Source organism: Falco rusticolus, chromosome W (assembly GCF_015220075.1).
Source record: "Falco rusticolus isolate bFalRus1 chromosome W, bFalRus1.pri, whole genome shotgun sequence".
NCBI classification, from domain to species: Eukaryota; Metazoa; Chordata; class Aves; order Falconiformes; family Falconidae; genus Falco; species Falco rusticolus.
The window spans coordinates 20,473,936-20,490,288 of NC_051209.1; the positions used below are offsets into that span (position 1 = coordinate 20,473,936).

General features: G+C 34.4%; 1 protein-coding gene across 11 annotated transcripts in view; it reads right to left on the reverse strand.

Moving 5' to 3' along the window:
• Nucleotides 1-16,353, reverse strand: part of LOC119140657 (nipped-B-like protein) — a 167,618-nt gene that overhangs the window by 15,233 nt on the left and 136,032 nt on the right. For all 11 annotated transcript variants that reach the window (XM_037372162.1, XM_037372165.1, XM_037372160.1 and 8 more), the window contains 12 exons: nt 15,226-15,358; nt 13,429-13,572; nt 9,596-9,685; nt 9,157-9,371; nt 8,954-9,056; nt 7,925-8,023; nt 7,676-7,822; nt 6,363-6,497; nt 4,829-4,927; nt 3,575-3,628; nt 2,282-2,390; nt 1,576-1,712 (listed from right to left, as the gene is read on the reverse strand). In XM_037372162.1, coding sequence (XP_037228059.1) covers nt 1,576-1,712; nt 2,282-2,390; nt 3,575-3,628; nt 4,829-4,927; nt 6,363-6,497; nt 7,676-7,822; nt 7,925-8,023; nt 8,954-9,056; nt 9,157-9,371; nt 9,596-9,685; nt 13,429-13,572; nt 15,226-15,358 — 1,465 coding nt within the window. The remainder of the gene's footprint in view (nt 1-1,575; nt 1,713-2,281; nt 2,391-3,574; nt 3,629-4,828; nt 4,928-6,362; nt 6,498-7,675; nt 7,823-7,924; nt 8,024-8,953; nt 9,057-9,156; nt 9,372-9,595; nt 9,686-13,428; nt 13,573-15,225; nt 15,359-16,353) is intronic.

The window sequence follows — 16,353 nt, forward strand, 5'->3', positions numbered from 1 at the left end:
CTAGCCAAACCTAAGCTCTATCAAGGGTACACTTTGAATCTCGTGACTCAACAGGAGGGTCTCTCCTACCCTTTTACATCTTTAGTCTCCATGTAAAGCATTCCAGCTTAATTTTAATTTGATTCTTCTTTGTGTGATTTATCTCTGTAGTAAGTAGTAGAGTGAACCTTGTCACTGAACTTTGTGAAGTCTCACTCCCACAAATTCCTATTAAAACTATTTCACTAATAACTTTGATAATGATTCTTTAAGTGACCTAAACCATTCATAACACGTGCATGCTAGAGAACACACAACACCTGGCAACATGTATTGGCAACAAATGAAGTTGTGCTATGGCTGAATGTGGCTTAAACAAAATAAATAGTAATGTGGATGAATACAGAATTTACAATTAAAATGATTACTGATTTGCATTATCATGACTGTATATGTATTGTAAATGAAGAAGCTATGGAAAACATTTATATATTAAATATACATCTTGCTAGAAATTGACTTTTTTGACAAATCAAGCTCACTAATCACAATAGGATAATTCCCAAATGTTACTATCAAGCTATTTAACATATTTGAGCTGACAGTGGTAATTGTACAATTCATCTCTTAACTGTATAAGTACAAAACTTACGTAATGCACTAAAGAGATGTTGCAGCAAGTAAATAATTAGATAACCCTTTCCTATACTGTTTGATCAGAAGCAGCTCTAAAAGTCTGTTCTAGATGTGCCTAGAGAATGCTCCAGGGCTGAACCTGTAAAGTGCTAGGCTATACCTACAAGCTAAACCAATAACAAGTATTCTCAAGCCTGCCTTTCCCTGAGCATCTGACCTGATGTAACGGATTGCTGCCACCCACACAGCCAAGCTCTTCCTTGAGCCATGGCTGCATGATCCTGCCCTGCTCCTTCTGCTAGATCAGGGGTTCATCACAACCTTCACTGAGCCAACTGTGTTAATAGAAATGGCAGAAAGTGATGCAATATTTCAGAGGAGGGGGGGCGTTTTATCAGAGCAGGGGGTTAAGCATTATAGCTCTCTACCATTTTTGTGAGCTAAACTGTCTTACAGGGGAATACAAAAACACCAAAGCTAGGGAAGGGAGAGGTGAAATGCTGGAGAAGATAGAGCAGGATATTTTCCTTCTGATATATTTGCTATATGTTAGATCACTCTATCTTATGGAACCATACATTTAGTCTTAAGATTCATGTTAAATCTTAACTACTTTTAAGACTGTGACTATAAACCAAAACAATTTTAAGAAATTCTTTCATAACAGGTGAAAAACTAGGCTTTAGTCCTCAAGGGAAAGAGGCAGAACAGGTTTCAGTTTCATTTGACTGTAAAATGTGGAGGTAGAGGGTGAGGAACAGCATCTTAGAAGCTACAGAGCTCATCAAAAGAACCTAATATCTTCAGAAGATATGATGCTCAGGAAATAGAAACACAATTTTTATTTCTCTTTTCCTACCTTCATTTTCATCAAGCATATAAGAGAGCCAATTATTTCCTATCTTAATTATCGGGGGGGAGGGGAGGGGGAAGACTGATTTTCTAATTTTCTCTACTTACACTACATTTAGTAGTCAGGTATGGCTGCATGGTCATGGCATGTTTGACCATTAGCTGGGGCCTGATTTTGCTGAATAAGAACAAAGTGGTTATGCAAGCAACCAATCGACCAGAATTCACACCTTTGTTGTCAGAATCTGCAAAAAAATTAGAAAATACACAAAGTAATGTTTGAGCAATGAAAACATATGACCAAAACATCACATGAATATATCTTTCATAACTTATATTTCAAGACCAATACAGAATATTCTTATTAGATTAGATGCGATCACATACAAATGTTAACACATTACGTTCTCAAAATATGTGATATAAGAAGCATAGATGCTTCAAAGACATCACTAGTTTTTAAGCTACTTACTGTACACAGAAGAGTGGCCCAGCTAATGATTCTTATTACAACTGTAGAACGTATTAATGCAAATAAAGCTTGCCATGTTTGTTTTGGTTTTAGTGATCTAAAAGTTTGAACAATTTATTTTAAAAGTAGTTCTGTTATTGTGGTTAGCTAGGGAAAATTAGGGAAGCTTTATTATTGTACAGTGCTTAAAAGTTCACAATGAACTTAAATGCAAAAATTCATTACCATCAATTTCATAATAGGAATTCTGTAACAGTCACTTTTCACAATAGTAATTTGAACCACAACTGTTACAGTATCACATAAAATTCAAAGGAGCTACTGGGTTGTAAACAATATTACCTGATAAAGATTCCTCATATTTAAGAATGTGCTCAACTAAATTATCAACAAGTTGGGTACAGGCTTTCTTCACAGGTTTATATGAGGCATCCTCTTCTGACTTCAACAGCTATAGCAGATGAAACAGAAAATGATTTAGTATTAAGAGTGCATTCATTTATATTGGATACATGCTGGTTTTATAACAATTACTACAGATACACAAGGAATTTGCACTACAAAAGCAATTAACTTCTCCATAAAAGTTACGTGGTAAAGAAAAATTAAGGGAAGCAAAAAAAAATATAAAATCAAACCAAAATGCAAGATAAGTAAAGAAAAAATAACTGCAACAAAAAGACAAAAGAGAACAGAACAGTTCTACTGATTTTTGCATTGGGATGAAAGCTAACTTTGTGCTTAATGAAATAATGCAGAAAACAATAATGTAGTCATACTTGCCAGCAGTAACTAATAGGAGTTAGAAGGCTTTTTAAAACGCTTAGAAAAAAACAAAAAAAAGCAAATTCAAAAGGAACATTGTTTTTGACACTAAGCAAAAATATAAAACTAAGATGAAACATAGTTCTATGAACATTTCAATCAGTTCATTTAATTGAACCCATACTATAGCTTTTACTTCAGTGCAGGCATTGAGGCACTTTGGTTTACTTGGCTACCTATTTTCATGGCACTCTAGGCTAAAGTAAAATCTTTGGAGACCTCCAATTCCCCCATGCATGCTTTTGTTAATTTTTCTTGAAAATTAACAAGTGCATACAAATTGTAGAGGAGAAAAATAACACAGGCTGAGATATAAACAAAGCAAGCTCATTTATTAGAAAAATCAGAGTAAAATATAATGTAGAAGTAAGCTAAACTCTGAAGATTCACTGCTTCTATAAACTGCATAACAAATATATTTGACATGAAAATACACTTATCTACCATTAACACACACCCCCACAATACACTAGAGGCCTCATTTCAGAATTATCTTCGCTGTGGACTTAATGTTATGTCACTCGTTATTGAAGAGACCATGAAATTAAAAATAAAAATCCAAAAACTCTCCCCAAAACAAAAAGTGAATTATTTTTAAAACAGATCATATTGAAAGAAAGAAAGTAATGTTGGAGACAAAGAAAATTACACCAATGAAGATTTAAAAAAAGCTCAAATGTTTAAAGGGTATGAATTGAATTTGTCTACTGTAAAGGGCTGCTCTTATAGTCTCCCTTCAATGTGTTTTAGTACCAAAAGAAATGTTAAAATTCTTACAATTGCGCCATACATTCAAAATTCATTACTTACATTTTGAAGAAGCTGTTCAAACCAATCATACCCTGTATCTCTACAAGCTGCAACCTAAAAGTAGTTTTGGAATAAACTGGTTAAAAAATGCATCTGAAGAAAAATTACTTCAATACAGATGTCATCTTAAAAGATCAGTAAACATGCATAGATATATTTTCATATACATTCAGTACAATATCTTTGGAGATCAGAAACTGTCTTCTGCATTTGAAAAATAGTTCTCACCATTTAAGCAATCCCAGAATTTGTATCCCATACAACACAAGACCTATCCATTTTACTGGAGATTGTTGGCTCTAGCATAAACCAAATTTTGGTTTCATAGAACATTTTGTACTGATTAAAGCACAAATACAAGCCTGACATAAAAAATGAATGTGTGTATATATATGCATATACATGTTTTAATATAAACCAACTAAGTTTTCACTGGTATCGTATGTCAGGAACAGCTCACAGGTGCTCCAAAATAGAATTGGCTGGAGAACTGAGAATTAAGCTGAAGTCAAATCAACTGACTTCTCAGTCTGGAAAAACGCACGCTACACTACCATTTAGTAAAAATATTGAAAAGCATGATGGAGTTTAAACCCATAATTTTAAGTAGCGAAGTCACTACCTTTATTTGATATTTACACCTTGGTATAATTGATATTAAAATACCTTCTCAGCACAGTGGTTTTACACAACACGTTTTCACTATAAACGTATAAGCATTTTATTTTAAACAAGTGGGTTTTTTGAGACACGTTATTTAATTTGCTGCTCCTAAAAAGTAGATAAAATTATGCAGATACTAGTTTACCTTGAGTGAGAACATGACCCCTGTATTTACTAAAACAGTTTATTAATCTTTCAAAATAAATGTTATCAATTGAGGACATAAATTTTTTTTAAGAGACAACCTCTTAATTAGGCTTAACTATATGCTGCTACTAGCATTTCCTGGAAAATGTTAAATATAACAGAAATTTATTGTGTTTTAACTGAACAAGTGTTTTATATAACCTGAATATAACGTGGTCTCAGTTATGACTGCCAGCAGATTAGTGAGCATTTAAAGTTTCCTACAGCCTGTTCCATCAGATGAATAATTCTAGCATATGTCTCCTGACACTGAATAAAGAAAACCACCTGATAATCAAATTACTTGCATATTTTTTGTATTCTAAAAGACTAGGCAATATTTCAAAGATACTAAAAACATAATCAAATTTTACACACAACTTAATTCAAATTTGCTTAACATACCACGTCAGTGATGTTTAGTATTTTCCTGGTCATTGCTTCTTTATCATGGTGTGGAGTTGGAGTAAACCAGAGCTTCTGGAATGTCTCATTTACTAATTTCTGAAGGGGAAAAAAAAATAGCAGAAATACATAAGCTTATCTTGGCACATAAGTATTATTTCTAATACATCCATACAATAGATTTGTTGATGATACGTGCCATTTTGTAAGAAATTATTCAACGTAAGCGAGACTGTTTTAGAGAATGTTATCTGATACAGACTGAAATCTACTATTACAGCAGTTATATTGGCCTCTAAGCCAGCTTCACTAAAATGATCACTGGGAACTGATACTACAGAAAATTGAGTTACCACTTTTGTGCACTAACTTGCATTCCTTGGGAAAACACAGTACTGTGAGAAGCTGACAACCAAACACAAGATTATAAATTCTACAGCAGAATTAACAGCAACTGTAGATTACTTTGGCATTTTCAGAACAGCTGTGACAAGGTGGGAAAAAGAGAGAAGCCAAGTCTCCCTACCCAAGCATAGGAAGCCTGTTCCCTTCCAATGTTTTTGGATGGAGGAAAAGATGGAATAGAATGAAAGTGAACTAATTATTCCTGAATTACTTATAAAGCATATGGTTGTAAGAAGCTTTCCTCATCCATGGAGACATAAGAAAAAAAATAAAATACATTGCAGATACTGCCTCATCTTTCTGAGGTTGTTGGAAAGGTAAGGGAAAGGAGGAAAGCGAACAAAGTCATCCTCCTTTCCTAGCAGCACCTTGGATCCAGCTGTTCATCCATTTCTTGATTAACAGTCTTCTCAGAAAGCCACTTGGCATTAAGGTATCTCAAGTGGTAAAAACATATGCTGCAGCTTTAAAGTTGCAGATTTCAAATCCCACTGAAAGTGTGATACAGGTATATTCTTAATTACCCAGCAATTTTAAAAATTTTTGCCAAATCAAACATACATCAGTGTCAGGTTTATGTTTCAACACATAATCTTAGTTTTATTCCCTTCTGCATATACATTGCACAAAGAGTAGAATATGATCACATAAGCAACATTTTAGGGGGAATAACTGATTAATTAAACATTCAGAATTAATGCAAAATTAGCACAGATGAATACTTTATAATTTTTATACACAGAACTGGCAAATCTGGCATATACTAACATAAGGTACTTAATTTTTACTTAAATTTTGTTTGCAGAAAGGAGTTTTATATGCCAATTTCATTTGTTAGAAAAGAGAAGTGCCAGAGACAACACTTGTAAGAAAAAAACATCTCTAGACAATAACTTTTTAAAATCTTTTAGTTGTCAGAAAGAACTTGAAGAAAACAGAAGAAAAGAAAGAAAATCAAGTCAGCAATGTAGAAAGCTAAGATATTTGCTCTCAAAAAATAAAAATGAATAAAAATCATAAAGGTTACAAAGGAGCAATGAAATACTTTTTTGATTGTTTTTGTTTTTGGTCAAAATATAGAAACACATTATGACAATTAAAATCCTGAAGGATATATATATCATTCTACCTTAATGCCTTCTTCATCATTGACTCTCCGAATCATTTTCACACACATCTCTGTAATTTTGGGAAATGTTGGTTGTTCAATGCAGATATCCCTAAGTATCTTTATAACTCTTTTTCTGACACTGATACCAGTATCCTGTGAGGAGAAAAGCATTATGCTCTTGAAAACAAATCAGATATATTAATTAATTTATGTATTATATGAATTAATATTTGAAGATCACCCAATCTGACCGGCAAAACGTATTTAGAAAAGGCAGCTAAAATATTCTGGAGTGCATTTATACAAAAGGTAAGCACAGCTTGTACCACTTTATTTGCAGTAATTCTAAAGTTTCTGACTGAGTCCCCAGAACACCGAAATGCTTCCTCCATTTATACCCTCCCATTTAAGAGCTCATGATGGTGCAAATTTATAATTCTACTTCTTAATTCAAGAGCTTACAAGCTAGATGTGATGATGCTTTAGCTACTTTGTTGGAACACAAGACCCTTTGTAGATCTGGACTGTAATACTTCAAAAGCCTTTGGATAAAGCTTATGGATAAGCTACACGCAGCAAATCTTTTCCACTTTCCTAGGCTTCGTCTAAGGAGAAAGGAGTAGCAGCTTCATTTCATATTACCTTATTCAAAACCTGTTTAGTCTGAATGTCAGGATGAACAGCTTTATGCATGCTCATATGCACATCTCCAAAATCTTTCACAAATATGTTTTATCATGTAACTATAGCAAATGAGTAGTATTTGACTAAAAACCTGATGGATGCTAAAAGCTAGTGTTATCTTACAGTTAAATTAACATTGTATTTTATCTGAACATCCAGACAAAACCCACTTTTTATACAAAAACTATATTAAGAAGCCTTTAAAACATAGCACAGAAAACCAAAATAGTTGTATCTTTTTTTTTTTTCTTTTGGATTACAAATGGCAACTTTAGATTACTGTGTTGTAGGTATTTCTTCATCACCCACACTACTGAGCTGCCCTCAGTAACCCACATCTCAGACTTCAGAGATGTGGCAAAATTCCTCATTTCACTTAATTTGTGCCTTAATAAAGGAATCAAAAGGAATATAATCCTGGTTCTGATGCGTTACAACTTTCTATGTATGTTTACCTTTTGACATAACAAAGCCTCGCTGGAAACAAGTGATACACTTTACAAGATTGGTCTTGAAAGCATGATTAAAATAATAAGATATAATTTACTCTTCGGATCATTATTCCATATTATGAAACATAAAAATTCAGTTGAAAACAAATTTTCCAATGACACTTATTTTATCATAAATATCACAAGTCACCATACCAATATTCTTTCAATCAGCATGTCATAATACTGCTCAGCAAGCTGAGGACGACAGAGCACAAATCGGCCGAGCAGCTCCACAGCTGCTTCTCGTACACTAGTAGAGTTATCCATTAATCGTCCATGAACACCTCGTTGCATATCCAGCTAAAAAGAACAAATAAAGCACAGATCAAAAATGAGAAATAAAGATTTTTTCAAGCATGACAAAATAATGCATGTGCATTATGGACATTTCATTTTTTTTACCCTGGCTAGAATACTGGGGTCTACAGCAACAACCTCAGACAAACACTTCATGGCTTTTGTTCGAACAGCAATTGCATTTTCACCAAGTACACGCAGAATCTAATAAGGGAACAAAAACAAAGATTCAATTGCTTTGGGAAGGTAGCAAACAACGTTTAACAGGCAAAAATGTCGCAGAATAACATGCAAATGATTTAACTAAAATAATATCTTTCTACTAAAAATTGTATATATCTTCTCAGACAGTAAAAAGGTGCATGAAAGTGATGTTCCATGGCACTGATAACTGAGTGTGGATATTTACCAGGATTTGCTACATCTCTAAGACTGTCCCAAACAAGATTTACACAGGGTCCATATATTCACTTTAGAGTCACTTCAATTTTAAATTACTTTTGCCATTTGGTTGTGGCTTTCACCGTGGTTCTTTCAACAGGAGAGTTGGATTTGGGCACTATAATTTTAAGAATGGCTCTGTATGCAGATCAATATAAAGTAACACAAACTAAACTAAACTAGTACTGGAGTTCAAACATGTCACCATGCCAACTTGTTAGTGCTTTTCTCCCAGAAAAAGGAAAGAAACCACACTGGTCAAACAGCTTCCAAAGTGATAGTAACATGCACTGCAAGCAACTGACCAAGTTAGCTTGTATTTTCAAATCAAATTAATATCAATTTAATGAGTTAATATTACCAAATGAGCATGCATCTTGCAGAAACTGTAAAAAAGATGTCAACATTTTGTAATTATTCTTTTACTGTGTACATCTAACATAATGATTTTGCCATATACATACATGGACAAATAAAATAATGTATGTACAATATGACATATGAAATGCATGCAAGAAAAAGAAATATAAGCACTTATGTCATCAATACAGAATATGAAAGCATATATGGTGTTATCACGGCCTGTTAAATATCTGTGCTCAACAATGAACAGATATTGCACACTACGGCAAAAGTGTTTAGAATCAGAAACCAACTGTGTTTCACTCAACTAAGAATTCCAGCACAGTTTACCTGTGTCAAATAAATATCGAAGCTCTGGGCAAATGGCCTCATAGAGGCCAAGTAGCGAACAATCAAACATGCGTCTTCATAGTCCACAGTATCAGAATTCATCCTTCAACAAATACAATGTTTTAATTAGGACATGTTTATCTAAAATTATTAAAAATGTCAAATGTATGGTTAATAAAGAAATCAGTGGTGCTGAAACGTACTTTAATGTACTGAACTGAGATGGAGCAGTTTTAATAATGCTGCGAAGAAACATTTTGCGACTTTCTGCTCTATGCATGATTTGTCCTGTGGTCTCAACATCTTTTGCATGATGAGTTCCTTCAGATGAATCCTCATCCTTCTGAGATTTAATTGCTTTCTCTGTCTCCATAGTTGTATCACGGAACCACTGTGCTATATAAAACTTCCGAGAAAACTGGAGAAATACAGCAGGATACACAGAAACCAACAGATATAGAAGAGTGAAATTAACGGCTTTATAATGAGATTGAGTCTAATGCATCAATCATATTTTGGAAAACACAATCAACAGTATATGTTAGTGTGACAATTTAATTGAAGCACTAATATGCTTTTTATTCAGTACATGTTAATGAAATTATTTTTATATACACTTGACATCAGAAAGCTGAAATTTACCACTAATGATGCATCAGTTTCTGTGTTCTCATCTAGGTAATCTAGCAAAGCCTTTTGCAGCTGTTGAATTTCATCTCCTCCTCCTGAAACCTGTCAGAAATAGAAAGATAGCTATAAAATAGACTATTGCACAATGATAATTAGAATCTGAAAATCTGCATGTCCACATATAAAATACACTGAAGTTAATGTTCTGCAATTATCAATACAACTAATAATTTTTTAATCAATTACTTCTAAACTTTATACAGGCTAAACCAAATTAGACTGGCTCCAAAGTCTAAAAAAGATTAACAGCAGAATAAGACTGGTTTTAAAACAGACTGACTCATTTGATTAGTTTTCATTCTAGGATCTTGTGTGAAGACCCTCTGTCCCTGAGGAAAAAAGAAAGGCTGAAATCACATGTAGTAGACTGACACAAAGTTTAACCTATACAAGTCATTGTTAACTCTCTCACCAATATTAAATACTGAAACAGTGACTTCTCAGGTGAACAAGGGATAAAAGGCAAAAAAGGCAAATGAAAATAAATATGAAACACAGTCAACAGTAAAAACATATGGGAAACTTCAAAAAACCCCCACAACTTATCCCTCTGCAAAAATATCCGAGGGATAAAGCATCTATACAGAGAAAGTGCAGCAAGTATGCTCAATCCATCTAGGAAAGAACCTACAGAGGCTGTTCCCAAACACTCCTAAGCACTAAAGAATCATGCTCTCTGAGACTCAACTAAGTTTCTATCAGTCAAAAAGCTTCAGAACAAACACATATTTTATAAAAAATGCTACCTAGTGCATAAAGCCTATCTACAGAATAGGGTAATATTAATTTTCCTGTGAAGCACTTTTAAGATGCACAAAAAGGATTACAGATGAAATATTAATCTGAGAACTAGTTCTGGATACTATACATCAGGCTTGTAAATATCTAAACTGTATGAATGCTAAACCCAGAATGTATTATTTCCAAGAAGCTATTTTATAGGAAATATGTATATTCTGATCTCTTAAATAGTTCTAGCCTATGTAAATTGAACAATGATTTTGTATGTGATCATCAGACAATGTACTTCCCCCCATATAGAGGTTATAGAGAATAAATCAGTATCAATTAGCTTGTTAATAAATCAGAAATAAAATTTCTCAACACCTACAAGGCAGCATAAAACCAAGAACATAAACCACCTTTTTTCCTTAGTATTATACTAAAATATGCAGGTCCTTGCAATTGCTGATGCTACAGCAGAAAAAAGGATTTTTTTTCTTCCAAAATGAATGAGTTTAAGAATTCAAAACATGTTTACAGTGTACATAATACTAATACAGGTTTACTGATATAAATTTGTCACCCTAATATATGTGCAAATTGTGATTTGAACGTCTGACCTTAAGCTATGTTAAATTCTGTGGATAAGAGGCTGAAAAAAAAAGTTGCTTGATGAACCGTAACTGCCTATTTTCAAACAAGTAAGAAAAACTCAGAATAAACAAAAAGAAACTGTGAAGTCTGTAACAAAGCATATTCAATATTGATAATAAAAGTAGAAGAAAAATTTCTGGCTTAAACTTCTTCAGATACAAAACACTTTTCTTTTTCAGCAATAAAACTTCTATCTTAATTTCTGTATGAACAGCAGAGACTGAGAATCTTGTCACAAATGCAGCACATAATATAGCTTGCAAACATCAGCAAGCAGAAAAAGGTCCAGAAGATCGGCACATCAAGAGATAAACTAATGAAAAGCATGCACAAGTGTTCAAATCAATTTGACAATCTATGACAGATTTTATGAAAAAAAAATCTACTGTTTAAAAAAACATCAAAAAAGAACAGATTTTCTCCTAAATCTAATTCTATGGTTCATGAGTCCAAACCACAGTAGACAGAGTTATAAGCATTCATCAATCATTGGGGAATATCCTGGCAATGATATCAGAGGGTAGAAGGAAATATCAAGTCTTAAGTATTCAACTCAGCAGGAAAGAAAAATCTGTAGAGGTATAAGTTAATTTCTGAATTAAAACAATAATTTAAGATCATTCCAATGACTAAAGCTGAATAAGTCTACCAATAGGGGATCTTATTTTCTTGCTATTTGAACAACAAAGTGAAGCTTAGCTGTCACGTAAACCTTTCCAAGTAGTTATTTGTTCTTAGGTTACAAATCATTTATAAACAATACACTGTCTACCCTGATGGTACTGTATAGTATACACCTTCCCTAATGTACAGATGGTACTATATACCATCACTGATGTTAAGCTTCCTGAGTAACTGAAAAAATGCCCACAGCAATTTTATTTTCTGCAGATGCCAATGCCTAATTACTGCCTGATCCTATAAAAAAACCAAAACAAATAGAAAAATTCAGGTCACCACTTTTTAGAATATCTTTCAATACTATTATATAACTTCTGGAGATAAGGAGAAAAGAATTCTTCGAAAATATTTCCCTACGAAGAAGTCTAATGTAGAATTGTCAAAATCACTGCCAACAGAGAATTATAACCCCTTAGCATACAGAAGTACAAATTATATTAAGGCATGGACATAAAGATTTGACACTATATGTAGTACAAAATTCTAAATGACAAAAGTTATGGGAAGTATCAGCCTCATAAAAGAGTAGATTAATTTTGATTCTTTCCTTGAATGCCTGTAAATTGCACAAGTTTTTCCTTCAACAAATTTGTAACAGTCGTTATAAAACACATATAATAGATATGGAGTCTTTTCAGGTAAATGAAAGGGAAATTAACTAGACTACTCAACTTCAGATCTAATCATGCTGAGAACAATTAGTAGTTTAGAAAGGAATGTATAGCATCCATAAGAAATGTGCAAGTCCACATTTTTAAAAGGACACATAAGTGCAGGAGGGGGCCTGGAAATCAGGACCATAAAGTGGCAATCAGTTAGCTGAGGGGAATGTGCTTGAGTTTGTCTAGACAACAATTAACATGATACAGAGCATAGGGGAGTGGGGGATGAATGGCGGATGGCGCCAAGAATGGCGCCAAGGAAAGATAACACCTTGCTGTTAATTGCTGGTAGTTAACCACCAATCAGGGATTGCCTAGTATGTAACGCTTAGCTTCAAGAACCAATCTGTTTAAAGTGTGCAGCTTCTGAGAACATATATAAACTCGTGATTGTGTACAATAAATCGACATCTTGCTTGCTACGTCCCGTCTCTTCATTCGCCGCACATAAGACCCAAGATTTTCTCATCATATTATGTACTGAAGAGAGCCCAAATGCATACATTGCTTTGTTAATTGCTGCCACTCTTGCAGATTGGGAGACATTTTGATAAGCAGCATTAGCAGAAATGCAAATATGCATTCTCTAACAAAAGATATTTGCAAGTTCAGTAAAAAACAAAACAAAACAACCCCAACCAATACCAGCTACATCACATAAAAACTAACCTTCCAAGCCTAACAGTTTAACTCTAAAGCTCATGTACGAGTGTCATAAGCTCAATTATCACTTTGCAATAGCAAATGCACATACATACACACACATATATATTTTTAAGGCCTCTTAAGATAGAATCCAACTATCGCTGTTATTTCCTCCATAATGTCACAAGAAAACAGGTTTTACCATTGTATTTAACCACTTAATATGATCACTAGGGAGACAGCGTAAGACAGACATGAATTAACAAATGTGATACTTATAAATTGAGTATATTTGATTCAGAAATCTGAACAGCAATGAAAATTCATTCTCCACAACACCAGTTTTTCACACATCTTTAAAATGTTCAAATTTTTAAATCGATACATCACAATCCAGTTGGCACAGGATCTCTCACACACCTGTTTAAGGATTCTGGCTATAGATCCTCGATCCATTTTGCTAGTGACTGCATCTTTCCTGAGTCTTGCAGCTACAGTTCCAAGATAGTCAAGTGATGCAACTCTTAATGCCATTTCTGTAGATTTGTTACTGAACTGGTGAACCTAAGAAAAGCAGAATAAACTGTTATAAAAAATTATTTATTTATGCAACTGAGTTTCTTTACACAGGACACTGCTTGACCTTATTAAAAATTCCACTTCTATGCTGCATAAAAATATAAAATTTACTATTATGTCACAGATACACGCCTTACTTTACATTAATGTTTTTGCCTTTATTGCGTTGGTCTCTCTACAAATATGCCTGTTATAGTTTTTCTAAAATATGTATTTTATAAAATAAACTGAACATCTAGTAGAGCAGATATCCTTTGCAGTAGCATAGATCTTAAGCACCATAATGCAACTTCCTCATTGATATATAGAAAAGTATAAAGCAAGCTACATTTTATGAGGAACAAGGCCACAAAAAATTTTTCAAGAAACAGCTCAAATTACTGTGTTAATTACATTGTAATACTGAAGAACAACTCTCAAAAAACATGTCAATGAAAAAACTCACATTCTGTAAAATGCCACATTCCATAAGTAAATGTGCTATTACTGGTAAAAGACCAAACTACTTAATTCTCAGGTTCTGTGCTAAAGGAATAGTCCAAAGAAGTATTTAACATGAATAATTACAGCTGTTAGTCTGACTTTATTCCCAATTAATAACTACACTTATTAGATGCTATACCAGGGGTCCTCAAACTACAGCTGTGGGCTGGATACGGCCCCCCAGGGTCCTCAATCCGGCCCCCAGTATTTACAGAACCCCCCCGGCAGGGGTTGGGGGGGGAAACCAAGCAGCCGCAGATGACTGCCTGCCCCTTCATCCGCACTGGCCCCCTGGTTAAAAAGTTTGAGGACCCCTGTGCTATACAATGGCATTTTTTAATGTGGGAAACATCATGGAATAGAAGTGGACTTCCATGAGAAACTGTATACATATGACCTTTACTAAGTTCCATATCAATGATCTTCTGACCTAAATTTTATTTTCTATGCATTACAGAATAATGATGCACGTGAGAAAATCCTAAGATGCTGCATGTGTGTGTCAGCAATCAAAAAGCATTCCTGTAATAGTCTGAGCTGATGTCCTGGTTTCAGCTGGGATAGAGTTAATTTTCTTAGTAGCTAGTACAGTGCTGTGTTTTGGATTTGGTGTGAGAACAATGTTGACAGCACACTGATGGACTTCTCAGTTCCTTGGGCCCTGCCAGCCAGAGGGCTGGAGGGGCACAGGAAATCAGGAGGGGACACAGCCAGGACAGGTGACCCAAGCTAGCCAAAGAGGTATTCCATACCATATGACGTCATGCTGAGTATATAAACTGGGGGAAGAAGAAGGAGGAAGGGGGGACATTTGGCATTATGGCATTTGTCTTCCCGAGTAACCGTTATGCGTGATGGAGCCCTGCTCTCCTGGGGATGGCTGAACCTGCCTGCCCATGGGAAGTGCTGAATGGATTCCTTGCTTTGCTTTGCTTGTGTGCATGGCTTTTGCTTTACCTATTAAATTGTTCTTATCTCAACCCTTGAGTTTTACATTCCTTTCCGATTCTCATCCCCATCCCTCTGGGTGAGGGGGAGTGAGCGAGCGGCTGAGTGGTACTTGGTTGCTGGCCAGGGTTAAACCACAACAGCTGAAATAAACAAGTTTCATTGTATTAAGAAATAATATAATAATTAAGAACAAGAATCCCTTACCAATAGCCTTCCTAATAAGCTAAGTAGCAACTCTGCAGCTGGCCATTCTGGTTTATTGACTGTGGAAAGAAGATCTTGAATGAAGTTCTCAAACAGTGGTCTGTAATCTTCTTCCCCTTGTTTACTGCCACACCTTTTTAAAAGTAAATACATTTTGTAAGTGAATTTAGAGCCATTTAAACTTTTCTTCTGATGCAGACAGAAGTAATCCTATGTTTAACCAGAAAACCAGTTTTATGCGATTCTAAAAAAATATCCAAAATATTAGCAGAAAAATTGTTTTTATCCATTTATGGACAAATAGTTTAAATAGTCATCACTCCAAGTTGCACTGTGAGTAAAGCAGCTAATCCAGGATAGCATAATTTTTCATAAGTGTTTTTTTTTATTATTGCTTTGAGTTAAAGTCTGCATTAACTTGGATGGACATAGTAGGTAAAATTCTAAAGCTCAAGCCAGAGTGGGGTATTTAGGAGGTGGTGTGTCCTTAAACCTGGTCTGACTTATCTCAAAGTGATAAGACATCTTAGTATTATGCTCCACAAAAGTTTAAAATCAGAATGTAAAAAAATCAAAAGATAACATACCTAATAGTGTTTCACTTATATGTGGCATTCCTAACTTCAATGATAACAGAAGTATGCAGAGAGAAGGCTAGATGGCTTGTAAATGATTTCTACTGTTAAGCTGAAAGGCTAACATGATAAAAACCTCAGGACTTTATATTACAAGTCCTTTGGTTATTCAGGTGTACTTTCTTTCCCCTGTTGAGCTACTGATATTCCTAACTATCTAAATGAAAGTAATTTTAGGTTTTTTACATCTTTGTCATTCTGATGACTGAAAGAATCTGGTTTCATCACTTAAATATGTACTCATTCTGCTCTTCCATGCTTCAGATGAGTAAAAGACCCCTGATAAAATGATCCTACGTAAACTATCAGACAGATTCTTAAATGTGTAAAGAACTCTCTGCAGAATTTCTGTTCCATAAAAAACATTTGTCCAGACAGGTAGCTGTCCTAGGGATCTATACTGTTATAAGTAACTTTATTAGTAGGCATTTAGCATTACAAAGTGGTTTGATTTGTCTTAAGGTGTGACAGGTTTCATTTGGAGTTGGTTTCA